Raw genomic sequence first — 19,188 nt, 5'->3', positions numbered from 1 at the left:
GGCTGGGGTCTCGGGTGCTGGAGGCAGAGCTCTGAGGCGTCCCCTTCCCCTTGCAGGCAGCTACTTCTGCTACGACAACCCGGCGGCTCTCCAAACGCAGGTTCAGCGGGTGAGCAGCAGCCTGGGACGGAGGCTGGGGAGGTGCGGGCGGTGGCCTGCGTGGCTCCGGCTAGGCGGGGCCGGTACCTCGCCCGAAGTGTCGCCGCGGTAGAGCGGTCCTGAGCCTGGTCAGAATGTCTACTTAATTTCTAAGTAGTTCTGCTTGGGTCCATGTTCTGTGTCCCTGTAGTTACCTTGGGGGTAATTACGTTTTTTAATTCCCCCCTCCTTTATGTAGGATATGAAGGTGAACACAGCTCAGTTCATGGCACTCTATGCCTGGTATTCCTGGCCCAATGTGGTTCTCTGCTTCTTTGGAGGTTTTCTGATAGACAGAGTGTTTGGAATACGGTAAGTGTGGTGTTAGTATCACTCATGTTCAATGGGTGGTAGACTTAAAGTGCATGTGAAGCATAGGCTTTATAATATAAAGGGTTTTTTTTCAAACTACAGTAGGCTTTTTCAGATTTTATTTTGCGTGATCTAAGAATTTTTACTGGTATAAATGAGCTTCCTTCCCTTTTTGACTTAAATAAACTTCAAAAATGCCAGTCTGTACTACTTTTTTGTAGGGAAGCTGTCAAGCTATAGCATTTATTGCAGAGACCTTTGATGGCATATCAACCTCCCCTCGTTTCCTTGGTGTAGGTCTAATACAGTGTTTTAGAGGAAAAGAGATCCTAGCTATGCATTAAGTGATTTTATTTTTCTTACAGGTTGGGAACTATAATATTTAGTATCTTTGTTTGTGTCGGGCAGGTAAGTGCAGATGAGGGTGAAGGATGATATATGTCTGAAGCATCTCTACCAGGGGTGGGGGGAAAAGCCCAAATGGCTTCTCGCTTAGTAGTATATATTTCAGATGGAGTAGGCAGGTGGAGAGAACTGAAATGGGAAAACCCTGAATTGTATTGGGGTAACTGGGAACAGAGGTCCATGACAGGTGAGTGAAATACTGTGAAGGAACCAAATGTTTTATCGGTTTGATGTGAAACTACCCTGTAGGTGTGTTTGGGTAGGATGTGATGATAAAGGTGAAGCATGACTTGAGCCTCTAGAGGTGTTTTCTAAGTGCAGTTTCAGGGTGGGCCAGGTTGGATATTGTGTAGCCAGCAGGATGATGTGTAAGGCATAAGGAGCAAAGGCAAAACGCTGGGAGTGGGAAGTGGGTGTGAAGTATTTCTGCAGGTCTGGGACAGGAAAAGCCTTTCTGTTTCCAATTTGAGATGGTTCTAGTTTGTTCCATGTTTCAAATATAAAATCATAATTTTCCCCAAAATGTTTATCTGGCAGGTGATTTTTGCTTTGGGAGCACTACTTAATACTTTCTGGCTGATGGATGTGGGCAGATTCATATTTGGGTAAGTCTAGAAGAGTGTATTATGTGCTGTCTGAGGTAAGGACCATCTTTCAGTGTCCTAGAAAACTGCTACCACATTTACACTCGGAGACAAAACTGTTGGATTTTGAGACAGGCTGGGAATGTCACTGAAAATTTTTGCATAACTTAAAGTTAGGAAACAACAAATAGGACTTTGCAGGTCTTATTGAATTCAGAAATTACGAAATTACCCAAATAAAGACATGGAGTAAGCTCATAAAACTGTGTGAGTCTTCCTTTTCTCTTAATTCTTACTTTCCTCAGTAAAAAAATATTCTTAGCGACAGTACATGTAACAGGGTTCCTATGGTGGCAAAAAATGAGAGCAAATGTCAGAAGAAATACCTCCAAGTTTGTGAATGTGCCACAGCATAAAAATGTTAGAAAATCTGACCAACCGTAATGGGAGGTGGGCAGATGACTCTGTTAAATATGGATTCCAGGTAAGAAAGATGCCTGCTTTTGGTTTCATCTGGGTCAGGATCTATACCACTTGGTTCTTTAATACAGAAGAGAAATTAGAAGCTGCTGCCCATTGATTTAACTTCTGTAAATAATTGCCTTTGGTCATAATCGCTCCTAGACTAATTAAGATACCTTGTACTCTTAATTATTCTTAAGACACTGCAATTCTCTTTTGAATTGTCTTGAAGATGCTGCCTTATATATATGCATTAAATCTACCTGTACATAGGTAAATTTCTCTGTCATCTTGGTATTACCAGCAACTGATGGACCGCTTCCTTGTTGCTTTGCATGTTGCAACTCATGTGTTTTGTGCCTTCCTTCTTTTTTAGAATAGGTGGAGAGTCCTTAGCGGTGGCACAAAACACGTATGCAGTCAGTTGGTTTAAAGGCAAGGAGCTAAATCTGGTGTTTGGATTACAACTCAGCATGGCCAGAATTGTAAGTGTAAAACTGTATGGCTTTAATTCGTAGACTTTAAGGTGTGCAGCTTGTCTGGGCAGTGAGGTGGGTGGAAAACAGCGTTTCTAATGCTCCCTAGGGAGTTTTAGTTCAAAAATGGATGTGAAATCTAAATTAAAAATGTTAAAAATCTGTGGTAAATGGCCAAAGGGTACACAAGGAAATGGGTTAATAAGATTTCTTAGAACCCTGGTCACAGCTGGTTCCGGGTTGATGTTCAGGCTGTTGCTAATTAGCAGTTGCCTCATCGCAGCTGAAGTGTAGTCTGTTGTTAGCCTTAGGACTGCAGCCATGGATCCCTTCTCTAGGGGGAGAAAGGTGGGGGAGAAGTGCTTCTTCCTGATGCCTGTCAGGTGGGATTCCTGTTTGCTTTAACATGTGGTATTAAATTCAGCTTGGTTTATGAGGTAATGCAGTGTATGATGTGGAATTTATGGCATATCTGAAGTCTCCATCAAAACACTCTTAGAGTTGTATAAAATTTCAGTTTGTGATGGTATATTATTGTTGTAATGATTAAGCTGTTCCCTGCTGGTTTGGTCAGTATTTGTAATAATTTTATCGTCGTTGCTGGTGGTCTGTGTTCTCTGTATCGCTTCTTACCTGTTTGTTTTAAACAGTGTTCAATAAGCAGTTTGCCTGATGTTCCCTCTGAATTCGTAGAATTGTGAAATACATGATTCTTCACATGAGTCTGTTCTGCCTAGGGGAGCACAGTGAACATGAATATCATGGGGTGGATATACTCTAGAGTTCAAGATCTTCTGCGGTATACTGGTCCCAGTACGCTTGGGTTAACTCTTATGATAGGTCAGTAATATTTTTGATTTGATGTCACCTGCTATTTTAGGCTTCTGAATTTGAACAGCATGCATATATGCTAATGATTTCTTACTAAATTGAAAGTAGGACAAATACGTTTGAGACTAAGAAGAGCAATTCAAACACTGTTTGTATCAATGGCTAGTATTCTTACGCAGAGCGTACGATCATTGCATCTGATAAAAATGCTCTGTGGTTTTTGTGGTTGCCACATTCAAGTTTGTATCTCATGGCAATAAAACATTTAATATGCTTTGAATAAAGGACAGACTTGAAGAATCTTCAGAAGGGCGTTGTGTCAAAGCTTGCATGTAATTGTCGGATGTGCAAAAGCGAAATCTCAACTGCCTTTGGATCTGTGTTGTTCCTTCAGAGCCATGGGTAGTAAGGCCTTGGTGTTGGTAACACGGCCCAGGCTTTCTTTCTGTTCTTACCAGGTACAGATGAGCTCGGCTGTGCTGTGTGGGTAGCTACATTTTTCTACTCCAGTCCAAGGCAGATATCTCTCCTGTGGCAGGCTTCACTATTTACACCTTAGTCTGAGTTGTATGGCTATGGAGTCTTATACAGCCTGGTGTTGAACTTGGTTTGTTGTAGATATGTAAAGGTACACTACACTAGTGCTTAAAAGCCAAATTACTACTTGAGTCAACAACTTAAACATGTCACATTGCCTTCCTGCAGGTGGCATAACATGTCTCTTTTCACTGACCTGCGCGTTAATCCTCGCTTATCTGGACAAGAGAGCAGAGAAGCTCCTTTGTAAAGAGCAAGGGAAGACGGGTGAGTGGTGTGGCTGAACCTGCCTTGGGCTTTGTTCTTTCATTCTCGAACAGACCATTCCAGCTACTCTGTGCACGGTGCAGGTTTGCATTTTAGGCAATTCAGTGGCTGCTGCTTAACAACCTTTTCGCAATTATAGCTTTAATCATAACTCTTAGTTCATTTTTATATCAGTAGGAAGTTTTGGTAGTTTTAAACACCAGTTTACAGGCAGATGCCCTGTCATCCGCTTTATTTATAAAGCGTGTGGAGAGCCTCACAGTTCACACCAATTTGATCTGTGCCATTGCCACTGATACTTTGTTTTGTTGGAATTGGTCTTATTTCCTTTAATAGGTGTGCAAAACCGTGCAGCTCTTCTTTGTCAGCCTATGTAGTGTTTTAGTTTGTGGTGTGGGAGAATTTAGACCAATTAAAAATAAACTAAATTTGAGATCCGAGTAAAAGCATATAACATACGAGGCTTCAGATGTGAATTTTGCTATCTGATTAAACATTTCCTCGAAAAAGTGGTTTGTATTTAATTCTGCTGCATAAGGCTTTCAGAGGCTTTAGAGAACCTGTACATCCAGCTTAATGTGGGAGAGACAATTTGTTCTTGGCTTTGGCACTGTTGATTTAGCACTTGTGTAGTCTTAACTGACTCTCACTGTATAAACTTTGAACAAGAGTGTAGACAGTGGCAGGAATACATGCTTTAGTAGTGACTTGTGATCTCTTTAATGTTTATTCAGTGTGGATGAATCCCAGGTACGCTTATGCTGACTGAAACAATATTGTTTCTTGCCCCACTGCAGGTGAAGTGATTAAGCTAACCGATGTGAAGGACTTCTCTTTGTCCTTGTGGCTTATATTTGTAATCTGTGTCTGTTACTATGCAGCGGTTTTTCCTTTCATTGGACTTGGAAAGTAAGTCTCTCACGTATGTAGCTGTTCCCCTTGAATTTGGCTGGGGTTTTGACTAGCTACTTGCAAAGGGAGAGTTGCAGACTAATACTTAAGAATCCCAGATGGCTACAGAACCACTGGTCTCCCAGCAAGTCTGTGCTGTGGTTTGTCACTTCTTTTGTGGCGTAGTTCACTACACTTGGCGATACAAATGAACACGACTCTTAGAGTTTCCTTATCTGCTGAGCTTTGTGGGAAACCATTGCTTAGCATAGGCTGAATTGTCAGAACTCAAAAGCATAATGCATACTCCATTTCCTGATTAAAACTTGATGATAGATTTAAAGCGTGGCATGAGTTTTGGTGTGGAAAGCTGTGGACAGTTGTCATGTAGAATTCCTTCCATACTCAACCTATTGACTGCGTGTGGCGTGGGGGCTTAAACGTAGTTACAGCTTTGGACTGAAGTTCTCTTACTGTGCTGACTTTGGTATATACTTGAAGCATTCATACGTAGGTTTCCCTTTTGAAGCACATGACTTGATCTAATAGCTCAGTCAACTGGGTTTTGAAAATACTTGGAAAAGAAAGAGATCTCTTGTGCTCAATGCATGTTTTGTGTTGAGCGAGATGGAGAAGTCTGAGATGACTTGGAGAAGTCCTTATGACTTGGAAAAGTCTTACAGTCAGCAGTGTAGATGCTTTTTTTTTTTTTTTGCTTCTGCATGTATTCCAGAAATCCTCACTTTGGTCTCTTGCAGTATGCTCATTGCTAATGTCTCATTATTGGGTTACATGTCAGTTATGTACTTCAGATGTTTTCCCCAAAGTTTAATTTGAATAGTCCTTACACAAAAAATTGTAGTGTCTAATAATAAGCTCCGAAGTGCATTATAAATAAGGATCTGTAATGGGATGTTTGTCAAAGCTATGTAGCTATATTTAAGTTTTCTGTAAACTAGGTTCTTGTGTTTTTACTTTGTCTAGCTTAATTTTTCTTTCATGTGATACATTTTTCTAAATCTGTTTGGCTTTTTTCTTTAGGGTTTTCTTTATTGAGAAATTCGAATTCTCATCTCAAGAAGCAAGTGCAATTAACAGGTATATTGTAGTTGATTCAACAAGTAAATGTGCTACTGCCATATTCTAGGGGTGTATGTATCCTTGAGCTCTGACCATGTGTGAGGGAGTTTGGGATCTACTGTTGCAGGTGGTGACTTGCATTTAAGTGGACAGATAGATTTCACATGGCCTAAGAAATATTTGGGAGGTGTGAGTATTTGTTTAAATAAAAATGTCTTAGATGTTCACATTGAGGAATCAGAAACAAAAGGATCTGTCTGAAGGGTATTATTTTGGTATTTGGTGGTATTTGGTATCCCTTCTGAGTGATAGAAGCAGTTTAATAGCAGCACTAAATGAACTACATGTTCCTGGTTTGAAGTTGAATTTGTGATGTGGCAAAAAACCAAATGAATACAAGCCAAAACAGTTGCTGGATTCCAGGAACTCCAAGAGTATCACTAATTCCTTGGATGTTGAATGTTTTCATGTCCCCAGACCTTTTGGGAATTTTGAGTTCTGGAGTCTATTGTTCGTTTTTTTGGGGTTTTTTGTATGCATTTTTTCTTATGGCCTCACAGGTAACGGGAATATGGTGTTTTAGCCGGAGACACTTGTATTGTGTAACACCTAAAGCTGTCCGTGGCTAGATAATGTTCAGTTCTCTTATTTTTATACTTTTGTAGTATTGTGTATATCATATCGGCACCCATGTCTCCAGTCTTTGGCCTCCTGGTGGATAAGATCGGAAAGAACATCATCTGGGTTTTATGCGCTGTAATAACTACGCTTGCTTCTCATATTATGTTGGCTTTTACCTTCTGGAACCCCTGGATAGCAATGGTAACTACTTCTCTGAGACTTACAGCTAAATATGACAAAATAAGAAATGGAGTTGATGAATTATTCTGCATGAATTGCCACTGTCTTCTGACTTTTCAGTTAGTCCTCAAAACCTACTCTGATATCCCTGACTTTAAGAAAGATATACTAGATGAAACTGAGTCTAAAGCTAAAGATGGTAAAAAAGCAAAGCACGCATCATACAGGCAAAACTAATGTGAGCTATCTGTGCTACGGCCGGTAACGCCTCAGGTTTTGGTTTTTTGTGGAGGGAGGCAGTAGTCATGTGTGGCTTGGGGTGGAAAAGACTGGCTGCTGTCTGTAGCAGTAATTCTAGAGTTGTTTAGTGCAAAAGGGTGTTCAGCTTCTTAGGGAAGATGGGATTAGACTGGAGGGCTGTATGGAGCAGCAGGTCCTTGTCCCTTCAGAGACGGCCTTAATTCATCACAGTATATGCAGCTTGGCAGCGCTGTGTTGCACAGGTCTGCTCTCTTGCTTCATGGACACTGCTTACACTAGCTATCGCTAGCTTACTGTGCTAGGTGCTCGCTTTTCTCCTAAAACAACTGCTTTTGGTGTAGCTCTGAAGCTTATTACTATCATATAATTCAGCTACTTTCAATGATTTTAAACTGTACTGGATAGCAGTAAGCCTCAATAAAAATCTTGGTTATTGATTTTCCCTTCCTAGGACAGATTCCCTGAGAAATTGCCTTTGAACTAAGGTTTACAGGCTTAAATACAGCGCTCACCAGTGTATCAGGGTTAAAAATAGGGTCCTTGTTTTTCAGGTATTTTTCTAGTGAGTTGCAGCGTTGATCTCGTCCTCTGCGTATTTGAGTCAGACTGTTTACTTAATGCTAATTAGATAGGGTTTAATTTGTGGGTCACTCCTGGAAAAAGTTCTTTCTCTTTCTAAATGTGCATATTTATTTAGGATGGTATTGCAGAAAGTGTTACTTTTGTTCTGTGTTTTTTCCCTTTTCGGGGAAGGGTAAACCTAATATGTTCACTTGTTAAACTTTACAGCAAATGCATCTCATCTAAAATCTGTTTACTTGTTCTTATTTCACCAGTGTTTGCTAGGAGTGGCCTACTCACTGCTTGCCTGTGCCCTGTGGCCCATGGTGGCCTTTGTTGTTCCAGAACACCAGCTGGGAACAGCTTACGGCTTGTAAGTACTTAGATCTGCTGCTCTACAGAGACCATGTCCTGATACTATTGAACCATTGAATGTCAAGCAGTTCTAACATGTCAGTGGTTAATAATTCCTCTGAGTTCAGTTCTAGCAGGAAGTTTTGGGATGTCCATGTGTGGTGGAGCACGTGGTTGTGGTAGATGCACAGAAACTTCTGCAAAATGTGGACTCGTGACTGTCATATATGTCATAACATGTGGGGAGAAGTTAATCTCATTGTTTGTTCAGTGCCACTAATGGTGTTGTCTTTAAAAATAAGTTTCTGCACAGTGGTAATCCTTTGTTTATATGTCAGTATGCAGTCTATCCAGAATCTCGGTCTGGCGATTATTGCTATAGCAGCTGGGATGATTCTGGACACAAGAGGATACTTGTTTCTTGAAGTCTTCTTCAGTGCCTGTGTTTGCTGTAAGTAGTAAAGACACTGAAAATGGATACTGTACATTTAGGACATTACATTAGGCTTTTTAATATTTCCTGTAAAACAGTAATAACTTCTTTCTATCCAGTGGAATAGTACGAGGTTTCAAACAAGGCAATGTTGAAAGTAACTCAAGCATAGTGAAGTGTTTAGTGGCTTTCTTGAACTGATTTAGTGTAAGTAGTTTAAGTGTTTGGAAAAAAAAAATCAAGAGTAAGTAAAAGGGTAGGTGAACGATAGTCCTAAAGGCTATGTTTATGAGAGCAGTTATTAAAATAACTAAAACTAAAATAACCTTTTCTGAGTTACTGTGCTATTTATGAGCATAGTGGAATTTTCAAAAGTGATTAGGAGATGCTGCTGGCAATAATATCCCCTCCGTTAAAACGATCATGGAAAATCTCAGTTGCTTGGTTGTATGTTAAAGCTGTTCTTCTGTCATTGTTGTAAATAATTTATTGTCAGCTAAAACAGTGTGTCCCCCCCCTTTTTTTTTTTTAGTGTCGCTAATAGCTGTAGTCATGCTGTATTTTGTGAATCACCTCACAGGTAAGTGTTCTCAGCTTCTTTTCATATTTTTATAATATTTTTTCATAATTCTTGAAGTTATAAAGCTGATCTGTGTATAGGTGGTATTGTACAATCCTGTGTCAGGTGTGACATATCCAGCTCATGGATTTGGTAGCAGGAGCATCTCTTGATGAGGCCTGTCCTTGTAACACCTTCTTCGTAGATGCTGTAGTGTGTAATTCCTTGAACCTTGCTGTGAAGTTTAATCTCATCAGCCAGGGCAGTGGTACCTACCCCTTCAGCTGACTTGCACAAATATGTAGGGTATTCTGCAGCTCTTTCTAAACTGCATATGAAACCTGACTATATATGTATCTGCAAATATAAAAACTGAATTCTGTAGACTTTCCTTCAAATAGCAGCGTTTTTTCTCTCAACTATTTTTTGAAGCAGTAACTACTGAAAGATCTGGAAGGGATATTAATTAGTTTCTTTCCTTTTGTGGATTACTGATTTCTTTTGTCAAGTGTTCTGAGAATTTCTGTAGTACAGATATCTTCTGATGTAGGATATCAAAGATATAATACCAAAGATATAATACAAAAAGACACAATTTTAAAGTTTCAAAATACATCCCACTTCTTTGCAGGTGGTGATCTCAACTGGTCTGCAAAGGAAAGGGAAAAACTGCAAAAAGTAGCTGCAACTGAGTAAGTATAAAGAATAGTGTCCTTATGAAATGTTTAACCTGAAGTAATTAAGTAGATCACTGTCTGAACTCAGTCTGCCATTTATATCGAATGTTATTTTCCCACTTACAAGGTAGTAGTAGGATTTTGTATTCCTGCCTCTTGTGAATAATTAGAGGAAGTAGCAATTAACCAGGCCTCCTTTCCTGGCACTCTAGCTTGTTGTTTCTCTTTATTAATTTCAGTTACTTTCCAACTGAATGGAACTGAAGTGTTTTAAAAAACAAGAAGTTCCATCACTTATTTAAAAATATGCTTCATTTATATATAGTGCAAATATTAACCTGGGTTTAATGCCAAGTAGTGTATGGACACTTTTTTTAAGCATCAAATTAAAAACCAGATCTCTCTTCAGAAGAAACTACACTCCAGTCACTTCCTCTTCACTTTCAGCTTGGTCCTCTTGCTGTCTTATTGAGAAGTCTTAATTCAACTTGTCTGAAAACTGTGGCTTGGGTCTAAATTGCAGTGCTAGTGTGAAATTCAGTTTGTGGTCAGATCTATGTTGTAAATGTTGTTGACTGAAGTTTCCACTTTTAGAAAAAAAAAAAAAGTAAAATTGGGCCAGGGGTATTTCAATGAAGTGGCATCCTTTTGCTTTAAAAGCAAATGGAGCACTTGAGGTGGGCTTAGGGCAGAAATTGTTGAAATAAGCAGATTTTGACAGTTCATCCAAGTAAGCAAACTTCATTTTGCAGGGGACTTGAATGTCCTGCTTTCCTCTCTACAGAAAATAAGTGACACTCTTTAGAAGAGTAATTTAAAAAATCCGCTTCCTTGGTCTTGAGAAAACATTGGGTTCGTTGCTGTGCATAGACCTAACAGCTGGAATTGGGTACACTTGCTTTTTAAGAGTGGTGTTTGATCAAGCATGAAGGTATCAGTTGCCTGCTGTGGGGATATTCCCTGAGTTCTAGGGTACTGGACTTATCCCCTCTGCACAGTAGAAAGTTTACTTGCTTTTTTGTTTTCTATCTGAGAATGCTGAATGAGGGGTAAAGCTCTCACTGGGTGTGGAATGCCGTACAACAGAGAGAAACACTGGATTAGTCTTACAACTTTCAAAATAATTGCCTTGTATTTGGGAAGAGGAAGAAAAAGCATTGTATGGCAAAGTCCATTAAGAGATGTCGCCTTAAAGGCAAAACAAAAGACTTTTCCACTCCAGCTTCTCCATTATTTACTTGACTGTCTAGAAAAACTGCTTTTTTTCAAGTAGACATAATGTAAAGTCTAGAGATCAAGACTGAGTTTGGGCAGCTTAGTTTCTGTCCTGATGACCTTGTTGAAGATGCTCCTTCTAGGGGTGTTGCAGCACCCAAAAATGCTATTACATTTTCCTAATGGAATGTCAATAGGGATGAAGTCTTGGTTAATGTACTGATTATTTTTAAAATGTATTTAAAGCAAATGTTTACTTTGCTTAAGTGTTAGAACCAAGTCTAAAAAACCTGAAGTTCTGCTGTTCTGATTTGAATTTGTTTTGGTGAGAGTGTGATTGGGACCTGTGGGAGAGGGCACAGTATATGCATTTTGTGACTCTAGTCATAGTTTAACATTTGTCATGTGAAAAAGAAAGTCAATATGCAGCTATGTCACAACTTTAAGGATAACAACTGTAGAATTCAAGCTGCTTGTATGTGAACAGCACAGAATTTTTTTCTTTTGAAATGCTTTCTGTTATGACCTAATTCATCTCAGTGAGTCTCTTCAGATCTTGAAGTTCATTTGCCTGTAATGTTGTTGGATTTCTTTAATTTTTAATAGGTAACTACATTTTACCTGCAGATATTATACATAAGTTCATTCCAGATAAATACTTTGCTAACAAGACATATTTTATAAATGGACTTTATGGATTTCTCTGAAATGATACTTGAAACTGTCTACATGATGATACTTAAGTTGGTCTTGAAAAAAAAACAACAGGTGGGCTGTAACATGGTTTTGATTCTTGTCCTAATTTGTGGGCTTGTTACACATCAGTCTTGAGAAAAGCTTAAGGAAACTAAAACCTGGCCAGACCTGGTGAGCATGCTAGCTTAGTTGTGATGAGTATCATCCTCGAGCCAAAAGGTCACAGCCAGTTTTTAATACAAATGCAACAAAAAACACCTTGTACCCAGGAGCAAAAGAATTCTGTACCCAAGCAGAGCTGCTTTTCAGTCTGGCTGGCCCATGTGGGATGGGTGTAACACTTCCAGCGTTTCCTGTGAAAGATGGCTTTGTATTAGTGTATGCTGTGGGATATAGTGCCTTAGAACAATATTTTCAGTAATTTTTATTACAATGTTTTTTGCAGAAAAGAAATTTGAATAGCAAATATCATCCAGAAGTGGGGAGCATTTGATCAGCATCATGTCAACTTGAAGAATATAGTGTTGTTTAGTTTGGTGGTCGCTCTGCACAGTAGTTCTTTGGAAAAGAAACTAACACGCTGGGCATTTTACAGTAAATGGCTAAATTTTATGCTTTGTAACCAGTTTTAACTAGTGCTAAATCATCTTTTAATTTGAATGGAATGGGTTTACAGTGTTTTACACTGTGTTTATGCTCTGTCATTGGAGAGGGTACTCTGCAACCCAAGACAAACGTTCATCTGAAGATAAAGACTAGTATAAAGTGTATTCTATGTGCAACACTACTATTTTGGTGGGGGTGGAGATTTCTTAATGTAATGGCGTTTTATGTTCTGTAATAAGGCTCGTTGCCTTACGGAGCTTAGAAACGGGTCACTGTCTTAATGCAAAACACTGTCTTAAACTTATTTAGAGCTCTGTTTGGTTCTGTTTCTCTTTAAGCCTTATAGGGAAAATGAGCAGCAACGCTCTTATCAAATATCGACTCTTTTGTAGGAGACTGCCATTAATTCTGAAGACTGCTGAGCAGTCTTTTATTTGCATTTTTGACAATTGATTTTTTGTATTGTAATCTTAAGGAGTGAAAGCTTGTTTAATAAAGAGATAGTAAAATTGTTACAAAAGCTCATTGAGCATGTTGTAATTTGTGAAAACCAGAAGGTTTATCTTTCTAGTGAAGTGTTGCGATCTAAATAAAAGGAAACTGCAGAAAACAGCCTCTCTCTTTCTTTACATTGAATTAGAGTAATCCATACACATCTTGTAGTCTCTTTTAATCTGATATCCAGTATTCATCTATAAACATTACAAGCTTTTTCTAGTTATTAGAAATCACATACACAAGATAAAGTTGCTTGGGTTTGCACTGAGGAGTGCAAATATCTTAAACCAATTTTCTTTTCCAGAGCGGAAGAACAAGAGAGACTCAGACGTCAAAATGAAGATGACTTGGCTAAATTACGGCCAAAAGCTGATGACTTTAGTTTAAGGAATAAATACCTCTCCAAACTAGGCGCTCAGGTATTAGTAACAAAGTAGGGGTTTTGATAATGAAGAATAGAACAATGAGATGTTTGTTTTAAGAACTTGGCTTATTGTTTCAAAGAGCCAGCAGATCAGTCTCTGACTAAAATGCTAAATGTATGTTTCTTCTCAGAAATGAGGTCTCACCACTGGTAATTAAAAATCTAATGAAGAAAATGAAAATGAATCAATAGCTGGCAGACCAAATAAGTTGAGGAGCAGGCTTACTATGATGCATGACTTCTTAATTTTATTTTTTTGCAGCTGCCAGATAATTACTCCTCCTATTTATCAACAATGGTACACAGAAGTGTGTTGAAATAGCATCTTGCCCCACTTGCAAAAGCAGAAAGACCAATGAAGTTCCTGGGACATAAAACTTGGTTTCCAGTACTGACAACTGCCACAGCAGAAGCAGATTGATGCACCATACTTTTCTGCAAGCACAGATACTATTTTTAAAATACTTGGCTTATGTCTCTTACCCCCCTCCGCACTGTGGGTAAATAACATACCGATGGAGAACCATCTGGCTCTTTATTTGAACCCATGAGCTACGTACTACACCCTCCTGTCTAAAATACCCAGCAAGTAGCTTGAGTCAATAGCTAAGACTGGATCTCTTCTCACTACACAAAGATGTCTGAAAGGTGAAAGCTTTGTTTCAGTAATCAAATTCCTGCGAAATGAGCCTTGATGTAGGTATGGATTACCTAGCCTCTCAAGTTGGACAACTTTGTTACCATGGTGGAAGTGGTCTGTTTCATCTTTCTTATAGAAAAATGTGAGAAAAGATTACCTTTTTATTTTGGTCCTAGCAAGTATTTCAGAGGAAACTAAACTATTCCATTTCAGTGTTATAGATCAAAAAGTGTTAGCTGTGGAATTGAATACTAGCTCACAGGCTTAGCAGTAAACCTCATGTAAGTCCTGATTAATGTGAAAATTGATGTATTTTTAAGAGGTTGTGACTAAAAAAACAATGAAAAGAGTTAAATGCAAGAACTGAAGTTTGGTGTCCTGTGGAAAAATGTTAAATTTCATAATGAAACTTAACACTTTCCTATCATTTCAGTGGAAGGCTTGCTGCCTAAGAGCTAGCTCCTAGCAACTCCTGCAGAGTGCGTTTTTGTTACTCATAAAGGCTTGCTTTTGTGATTGGACAAACTGTTCCTAAGCTAATCTTGCTTTAAAAGACAAGAGCATCTGGCTTTCTGGAGCAGTAGGTACACCAAACTTCTCTACAGCTAGAGGATAAGTTGCACAGGGGTGAGTGAGAGTTCCTTGGCTGGCTCCAGGGAGTCTGCGTGCCACAAAATGCTTAAGAGCCTTTGAATTGCTTGACTGCAGAAAAAGGTCTGTTGTAACAAAAATGTCACATTATACCCGTAGTATTTTTTTTTTTTGCCTACGGGAATTTAAGCAGGACTTCTGGAACTTAAGTTGGGGTTTTTTTAAGATACTTTTTAGCAGAGATTTCTTTTCTGCTCCTAAAAGATTAAGCCAGGACTACGCTGGTTCATAGTTCTGTATTCAGAAGAACAATCTAGGAAAATAAAGGAGCAGGTTGTGAACTCTGCCGAGCTTACTGCCAAAGGGGAGTAGTACACTGAGCTGTGACAACGTTTATTGGTGCTTTCTGTGCTCTCTTCAAGAACCAAACACTGTCAGCTCTGAGAATGGTTGATGCAAGTTGGTTTATTTTTCCTTGTAGACTTGTAAATTCTGGATCTTTTTTAATAAAAGTTTCAAATGGATGCTGGCACCTGTATTTTTCTTACCTGTTTAGTGATGGATTGTTGCCCTTGCTGGTTGTTGAGACATATATGCCTTTTTTTTTTTTAAACAAGCATGACTTCTGCTTTCCACTGAGGAATATTTAGTTTCCTGGGGGAGAGTCTTTGAGAATCCAAAGGCAAGGTTTCCCCCAGTTCCCTCCACTCACGGGTTATGCATTTTTCTTTCTTGAAGCGGGAAAGGATTAGATTCTTGTTGTGCTGCTCTTCATCTCCTTCCGCTACCTGCTTCTGCTCTAACGCTGATACGTTACGGTTGTGGATAACTCTTCTGCTCTTACCCATAGGTCAGCATGTCATGTGTGACGTGACAGACAGTAACTGTGATCTTAATGTCTTGTTGAAACTTTATTTTCAGTTCCTAAATTCTCTGTACCATTGAGCATCTTGCTCTGGTGGCCTTTTGCAAATGGTGTAACTTCCCACGTCAGCTCAACTCCAAATGCCCTCACCTTTGCTTTCTGAGGGATTTCAGCCCACTGATCTCCTTGCCTTTTCAGTTGTGGATGTGGAGCATGGGAGGGATGTGGCCTTTGTTCCCTTATCCCCCATTTCTCTAATATATTTCTGGTAGGATGGAGCTTTCCTCTCTCTATGGCCAGCCCTGCGTTAGAACGTCTCGCGGCTGTGCCTCAGGCGTTCGATGCATACTTCATAGGTTCGGGTTGATCATCGAGAGGAAGATGGGAAGAGGGATTTTTGATTTCTGAAATGCAGTTTCTTTTTGAGAGTAAAGAATCTGGTTGTGATCATTGTGGGAGGGATAAGGCCAGCAGTGAGCAGGGTGTCTGCCTCGGCCAGGGGAGGGATGGAGCTTGTGCCGCTGGAGCGTTATGTGGCAATATCTGCACGAGTCCTGTTTGCAATGAATTAGGAATGGCTTGAGCCAAAAGCTGCTTATCTTTCTATGACTGCCTTTTTTTGCTTGCAGATTTTCCCTTAATGGCTTCTACCCCCACCAGCATGAGAAGCTGTTGGTACGATGCACCTTTCCTGACTTTTTTTTTTTAAATACAGAACTTACAGGTTGGGCACCGCCTCTAGACTGTAATGTTCTGACTAAGTCCTGCTGGTGGATGTGCACACTTGCCTGGAGATATTTATAGAATACTTAACAAATATGGTAGTAAACAGTAGTTCAACACAGTATTTTATTAAACTTATCTGGGCAAATTTCAGAGGGAGATATAACTTCGGAAGAACATAAATGGTGTTACCCATCCCTGCAGTTACTCTTGCTGCTCGCAAGGGGTACCCCCAGGCATGGGGCACTCCCAGTTCTACTGTGGCTTTAGGGTGGTTCTGTTCCTTTCCTTTGGGTGTGGTGGTTTTTTTCTTTCTCCTTTTGACATGACTTTTCTTCAGGGGCTATTGCTGGATGTTTCAATAGACGTTGTCATTTCAAAAACTGGTTAATATTCCATTGCCTATCTTACTACTGTAGGTGCTCTCTTACTGCTTCTCCTGTTGTGCAGATGGTCAAGCAAAGAGGCAAAGCAGAGCTGTTCAGGTGAACGCATCTCGGAGTAACATGAACACCTCTATTCCGTTCTGTTGGACGGGCAGATGTGCATTGGCATGAATTGGAAGCCAGAAGGCCCTAGACTTAAGTACACACAGTATGCTGTATCATGCAGACCTCTTCAAAAGGAAATGTTTAAAGCATAGAAATACTCGGTAGATATTTAAACTTCCCATGCATATGAATCATGACGTACCTCTTTCAAATGTTCAGTAATGGAGTAGCTGCCCCAGTGACACTGAGGTGCTTCAGATCTCGTGGTGTTCTCCAAGTGTGCAAATGTGTTTGCACGTTTGAGATTTTTTTCGTAAATACTGCTCACTAAGAATGGCACAAGAAGAGCATTTGTGCCATAAAGGTAGTACTTCTGAACAAGCTCTTTATCCTGCAGCAAGTCTTATAACAGTAGTAGTAGCAAACTCTTCTTCACCCTGAACCTCGCAGGAGGCCTTTCTTTGAGGTGGCCCCAGAGCAAGACAGCAGAAATGGTTTTGTTTGTCGTTATCCATGAGGAACTGCTGAAACCAGCTTGTGTGGCCCTGCTAAAGAGCTGTCAGAAGGGATGGATTTCAGTTGCTACCAACCTCTGCTGAATTTGAATCAACAGATTGGAAGTTCAAGCTGCACCGTCTCATCGCCAAGCCCCCATCTGCTCAATGTTAGAGAAAGAGCTAGAAGCAGCTTTGGCTGACGGGGTGGCTTACTCTGGATTCCCTGACTGAGTTTGCCGATGATACTTGGTTACGCCAACCAGGCTCGGGTGGGGAGAAAGCAAATGCACTTCTGCCCAGACTTCTGCTGGAGGTGATCGGGGGCATTGGAAGTAAAAGGTTTAGATTTGTTTCAATTAAACAAGGAGAAAATGTTCATAAAATAAATCAAAGTGGTTCTGGTTGCTCTGGGCTCTGGTTTGTGGCAGCATATGTAAAATTGGGTAGCTGAAGCAGTTACCATGTCCTGGCCATCTGGTCTGCTCTTCTGAGAGAAGCTGCCACTGCTGCTGCAGAGATGATTTGAAAAACATTTTTTTTTCCTGAATTTGGGGGTTTTTTTTGCAAAGTTCCTTAAAGTTGAGTACTATGAAGAGATTATGAACAAATGGGACCCAGGTTCTTGGCTTTTCCTAAGCGTGCTTTCTGCTGCTTCCCAGGTGTATACCATGACTGCTTTTCTGGTTTTTTTTTGATTCTGATGCTTGTGTGGACGCGGTCAGTCAGCGTCCCAGCTAGTTCACTTGTTGCCAGACTCTAGCAGTGTTTTCTAGGTCTTGTATGGCTGGCGGCTCCTGATGTCTTACCTTGCTTCCTCTCTAATTGCTGCTCCCAGCTGGCTCGAGCGGCGGGCTGTGACTCAAACGTGGTGGGCAGCGCTGGGTCTGCGGTTGCCTCTAGCTCAAATACGGGGTTGGCAGCGATTAGCGCTTTCCAGGAACAACAGCTCTAATTGTATTTCTGTTATGGCAGCTGCTGAGGTCCTTATCAGGTTCTTGCACATTAAGTTCTGTACAGATAGTCGAAGCTTGTTCCTATCCCATAGTGCCCACAGCATTGAAACAAAATGTAATGGGGTTTGACGTTGTGGGTGGGATGAGAGCAGAAGCTCCCCATTCCTCTGAGCACCGGGTTAGCTATTTTATTTAGTTGCCTTTATTTTATTATGCCTTATGTTAGGCAAACCCCCGCTTCTTGGCTAGTGAGCTCCCTGAAACCTTTGGCTCCCGCTGCTGTTACGATCTGCAGGGCGGCTAAGCTGTGTCTGAAGACGCTGTGGAGAATAATTCTGTTACCTTTTCTGAAATACACTACACGTAAGGTAAAAGCCTCTCTTCGTAGTGCATTTAGTGTGAATAGTCCTGGCTAGCAACAGAAGGGGTTGCTACCCCTTAGCAAGGGTGCTGATGTGATGGACCCGCCAAGGATCAGATAGTAGCTAGGTGGTAGCCATCCTTGAGGTAGCTCTTTGAAATATGCTCATAGCATTTTAAAAATTCGTCACCTAATGACTGGTTACCTCTGCTCTGGTGTCTTCTTATTCGCCATCATTTTTCGTTACAGCCCTCCTTACAACTGGAAACGGTAGATGTGCCTCTTGGAAAGCATTTCAGCTGTATTTAGTCACAGCTGGACCAGGAGATGATGACATCTTGCTCCCTTGGTCCTTCATAAAGAGACTTCCTTTGTTCTTCACCCAAATTTGTCCTCACTAGAGTTTGCCCTCACTCTAGGAGAGTCATAATTATACTTTTTTTTTTGATTGTGCGAATGAGTTTTATGTCTCTTCAAGTCTCATACCCAGCGAAGGGGATCAAATCTATGAGAGGGCAGCAGGGATGTGCTTCCTCAGCAAGGGGCAAGTCTGTCCCCGCTGTGTTCATGGCAGGCCTGGCAAGGGGACCTGCCTCGGGCGGTCTGAGCTCCGAAGTGAGCCTGGCCAGGAGGTAAGTAGAGGAGGGGGTTGATGCAGCTTTTGAGGCTCACCAGAGACCTCCAGACCTTGTAAAGCAAACTCCAGCGCTGTAGGAGTTGGCGGTCAGCTCCAGGTACACGCGAGCGAAGAGGTAAGTGCTGCGCCTGACGTGAAATGGCGGTGAACAGGCAGCAAAAAGCCCGCAGAGGAGCAGAATGGTTCGGGTCGACTCGGCTCGGGCAGCGCCGCTGGTGGGGTTGGTGTCTCCAGTGCGCTGGGTGAGGCTGCTGGTCCTGGCACCACAGACCGAAACGATGAGGGAAGGGAAGAGGAAAGCGGATGCCGTTAGAACCGTGCCGCAGGGGGAGTAGCTGCCGAGGTTCTCCGGGCTCGCCACG

General features: G+C 40.9%; 1 protein-coding gene across 2 annotated transcripts; it reads left to right on the top strand.

Moving 5' to 3' along the window:
* The first annotated feature begins 61 nt into the window (after positions 1–61).
* Positions 62–9,648, top strand: MFSD1 (major facilitator superfamily domain containing 1). Of its 2 annotated transcripts, none has more exons than XM_010295179.1 (14): positions 62–109; positions 338–381; positions 816–858; positions 1,393–1,460; positions 2,278–2,386; positions 3,115–3,217; positions 3,914–4,012; positions 4,810–4,921; positions 5,945–6,001; positions 6,649–6,805; positions 7,882–7,979; positions 8,299–8,411; positions 8,926–8,973; positions 9,584–9,648. In XM_010295179.1, the coding sequence occupies exons 2-14, from the start codon at positions 341–343 to the stop codon at positions 9,646–9,648; spliced, it is 1,113 nt and encodes a 370-aa protein (XP_010293481.1). In that variant the 5' UTR covers positions 62–109; positions 338–340. The 2 variants fall into 2 exon arrangements, with proteins under 2 accessions (XP_010293481.1, XP_010293482.1); XM_010295180.1 differs by having other exon boundaries at positions 65–109; positions 338–450.
* The last annotated feature ends 9,540 nt before the right edge of the window (positions 9,649–19,188 follow it).

The sequence above is a fragment of the Phaethon lepturus genome, unplaced genomic scaffold (genome assembly GCF_000687285.1).
Source record: "Phaethon lepturus isolate BGI_N335 unplaced genomic scaffold, ASM68728v1 scaffold7099, whole genome shotgun sequence".
Taxonomy (NCBI): domain Eukaryota; kingdom Metazoa; phylum Chordata; class Aves; order Phaethontiformes; family Phaethontidae; genus Phaethon; species Phaethon lepturus.
The sequence above is the reverse complement of the archived record's forward strand: the minus strand, read 5'-3'. Positions and strand labels throughout refer to the sequence as shown.

Bases quoted from the DNA above. Each gene is read 5' to 3' on its own strand.
- MFSD1 (XM_010295180.1), top strand. From the start codon at position 341: ATGAAGGTGAACACAGCTCAGTTCATGGCACTCTATGCCTGGTATTCC. The intron at 451-815 runs GTAAGTGTGGTG...TTTTTCTTACAG, and splicing joins GACAGAGTGTTTGGAATACG to GTTGGGAACTATAATATTTA. The intron at 3,218-3,913 runs GTCAGTAATATT...GCCTTCCTGCAG, and splicing joins TGGGTTAACTCTTATGATAG to GTGGCATAACATGTCTCTTT.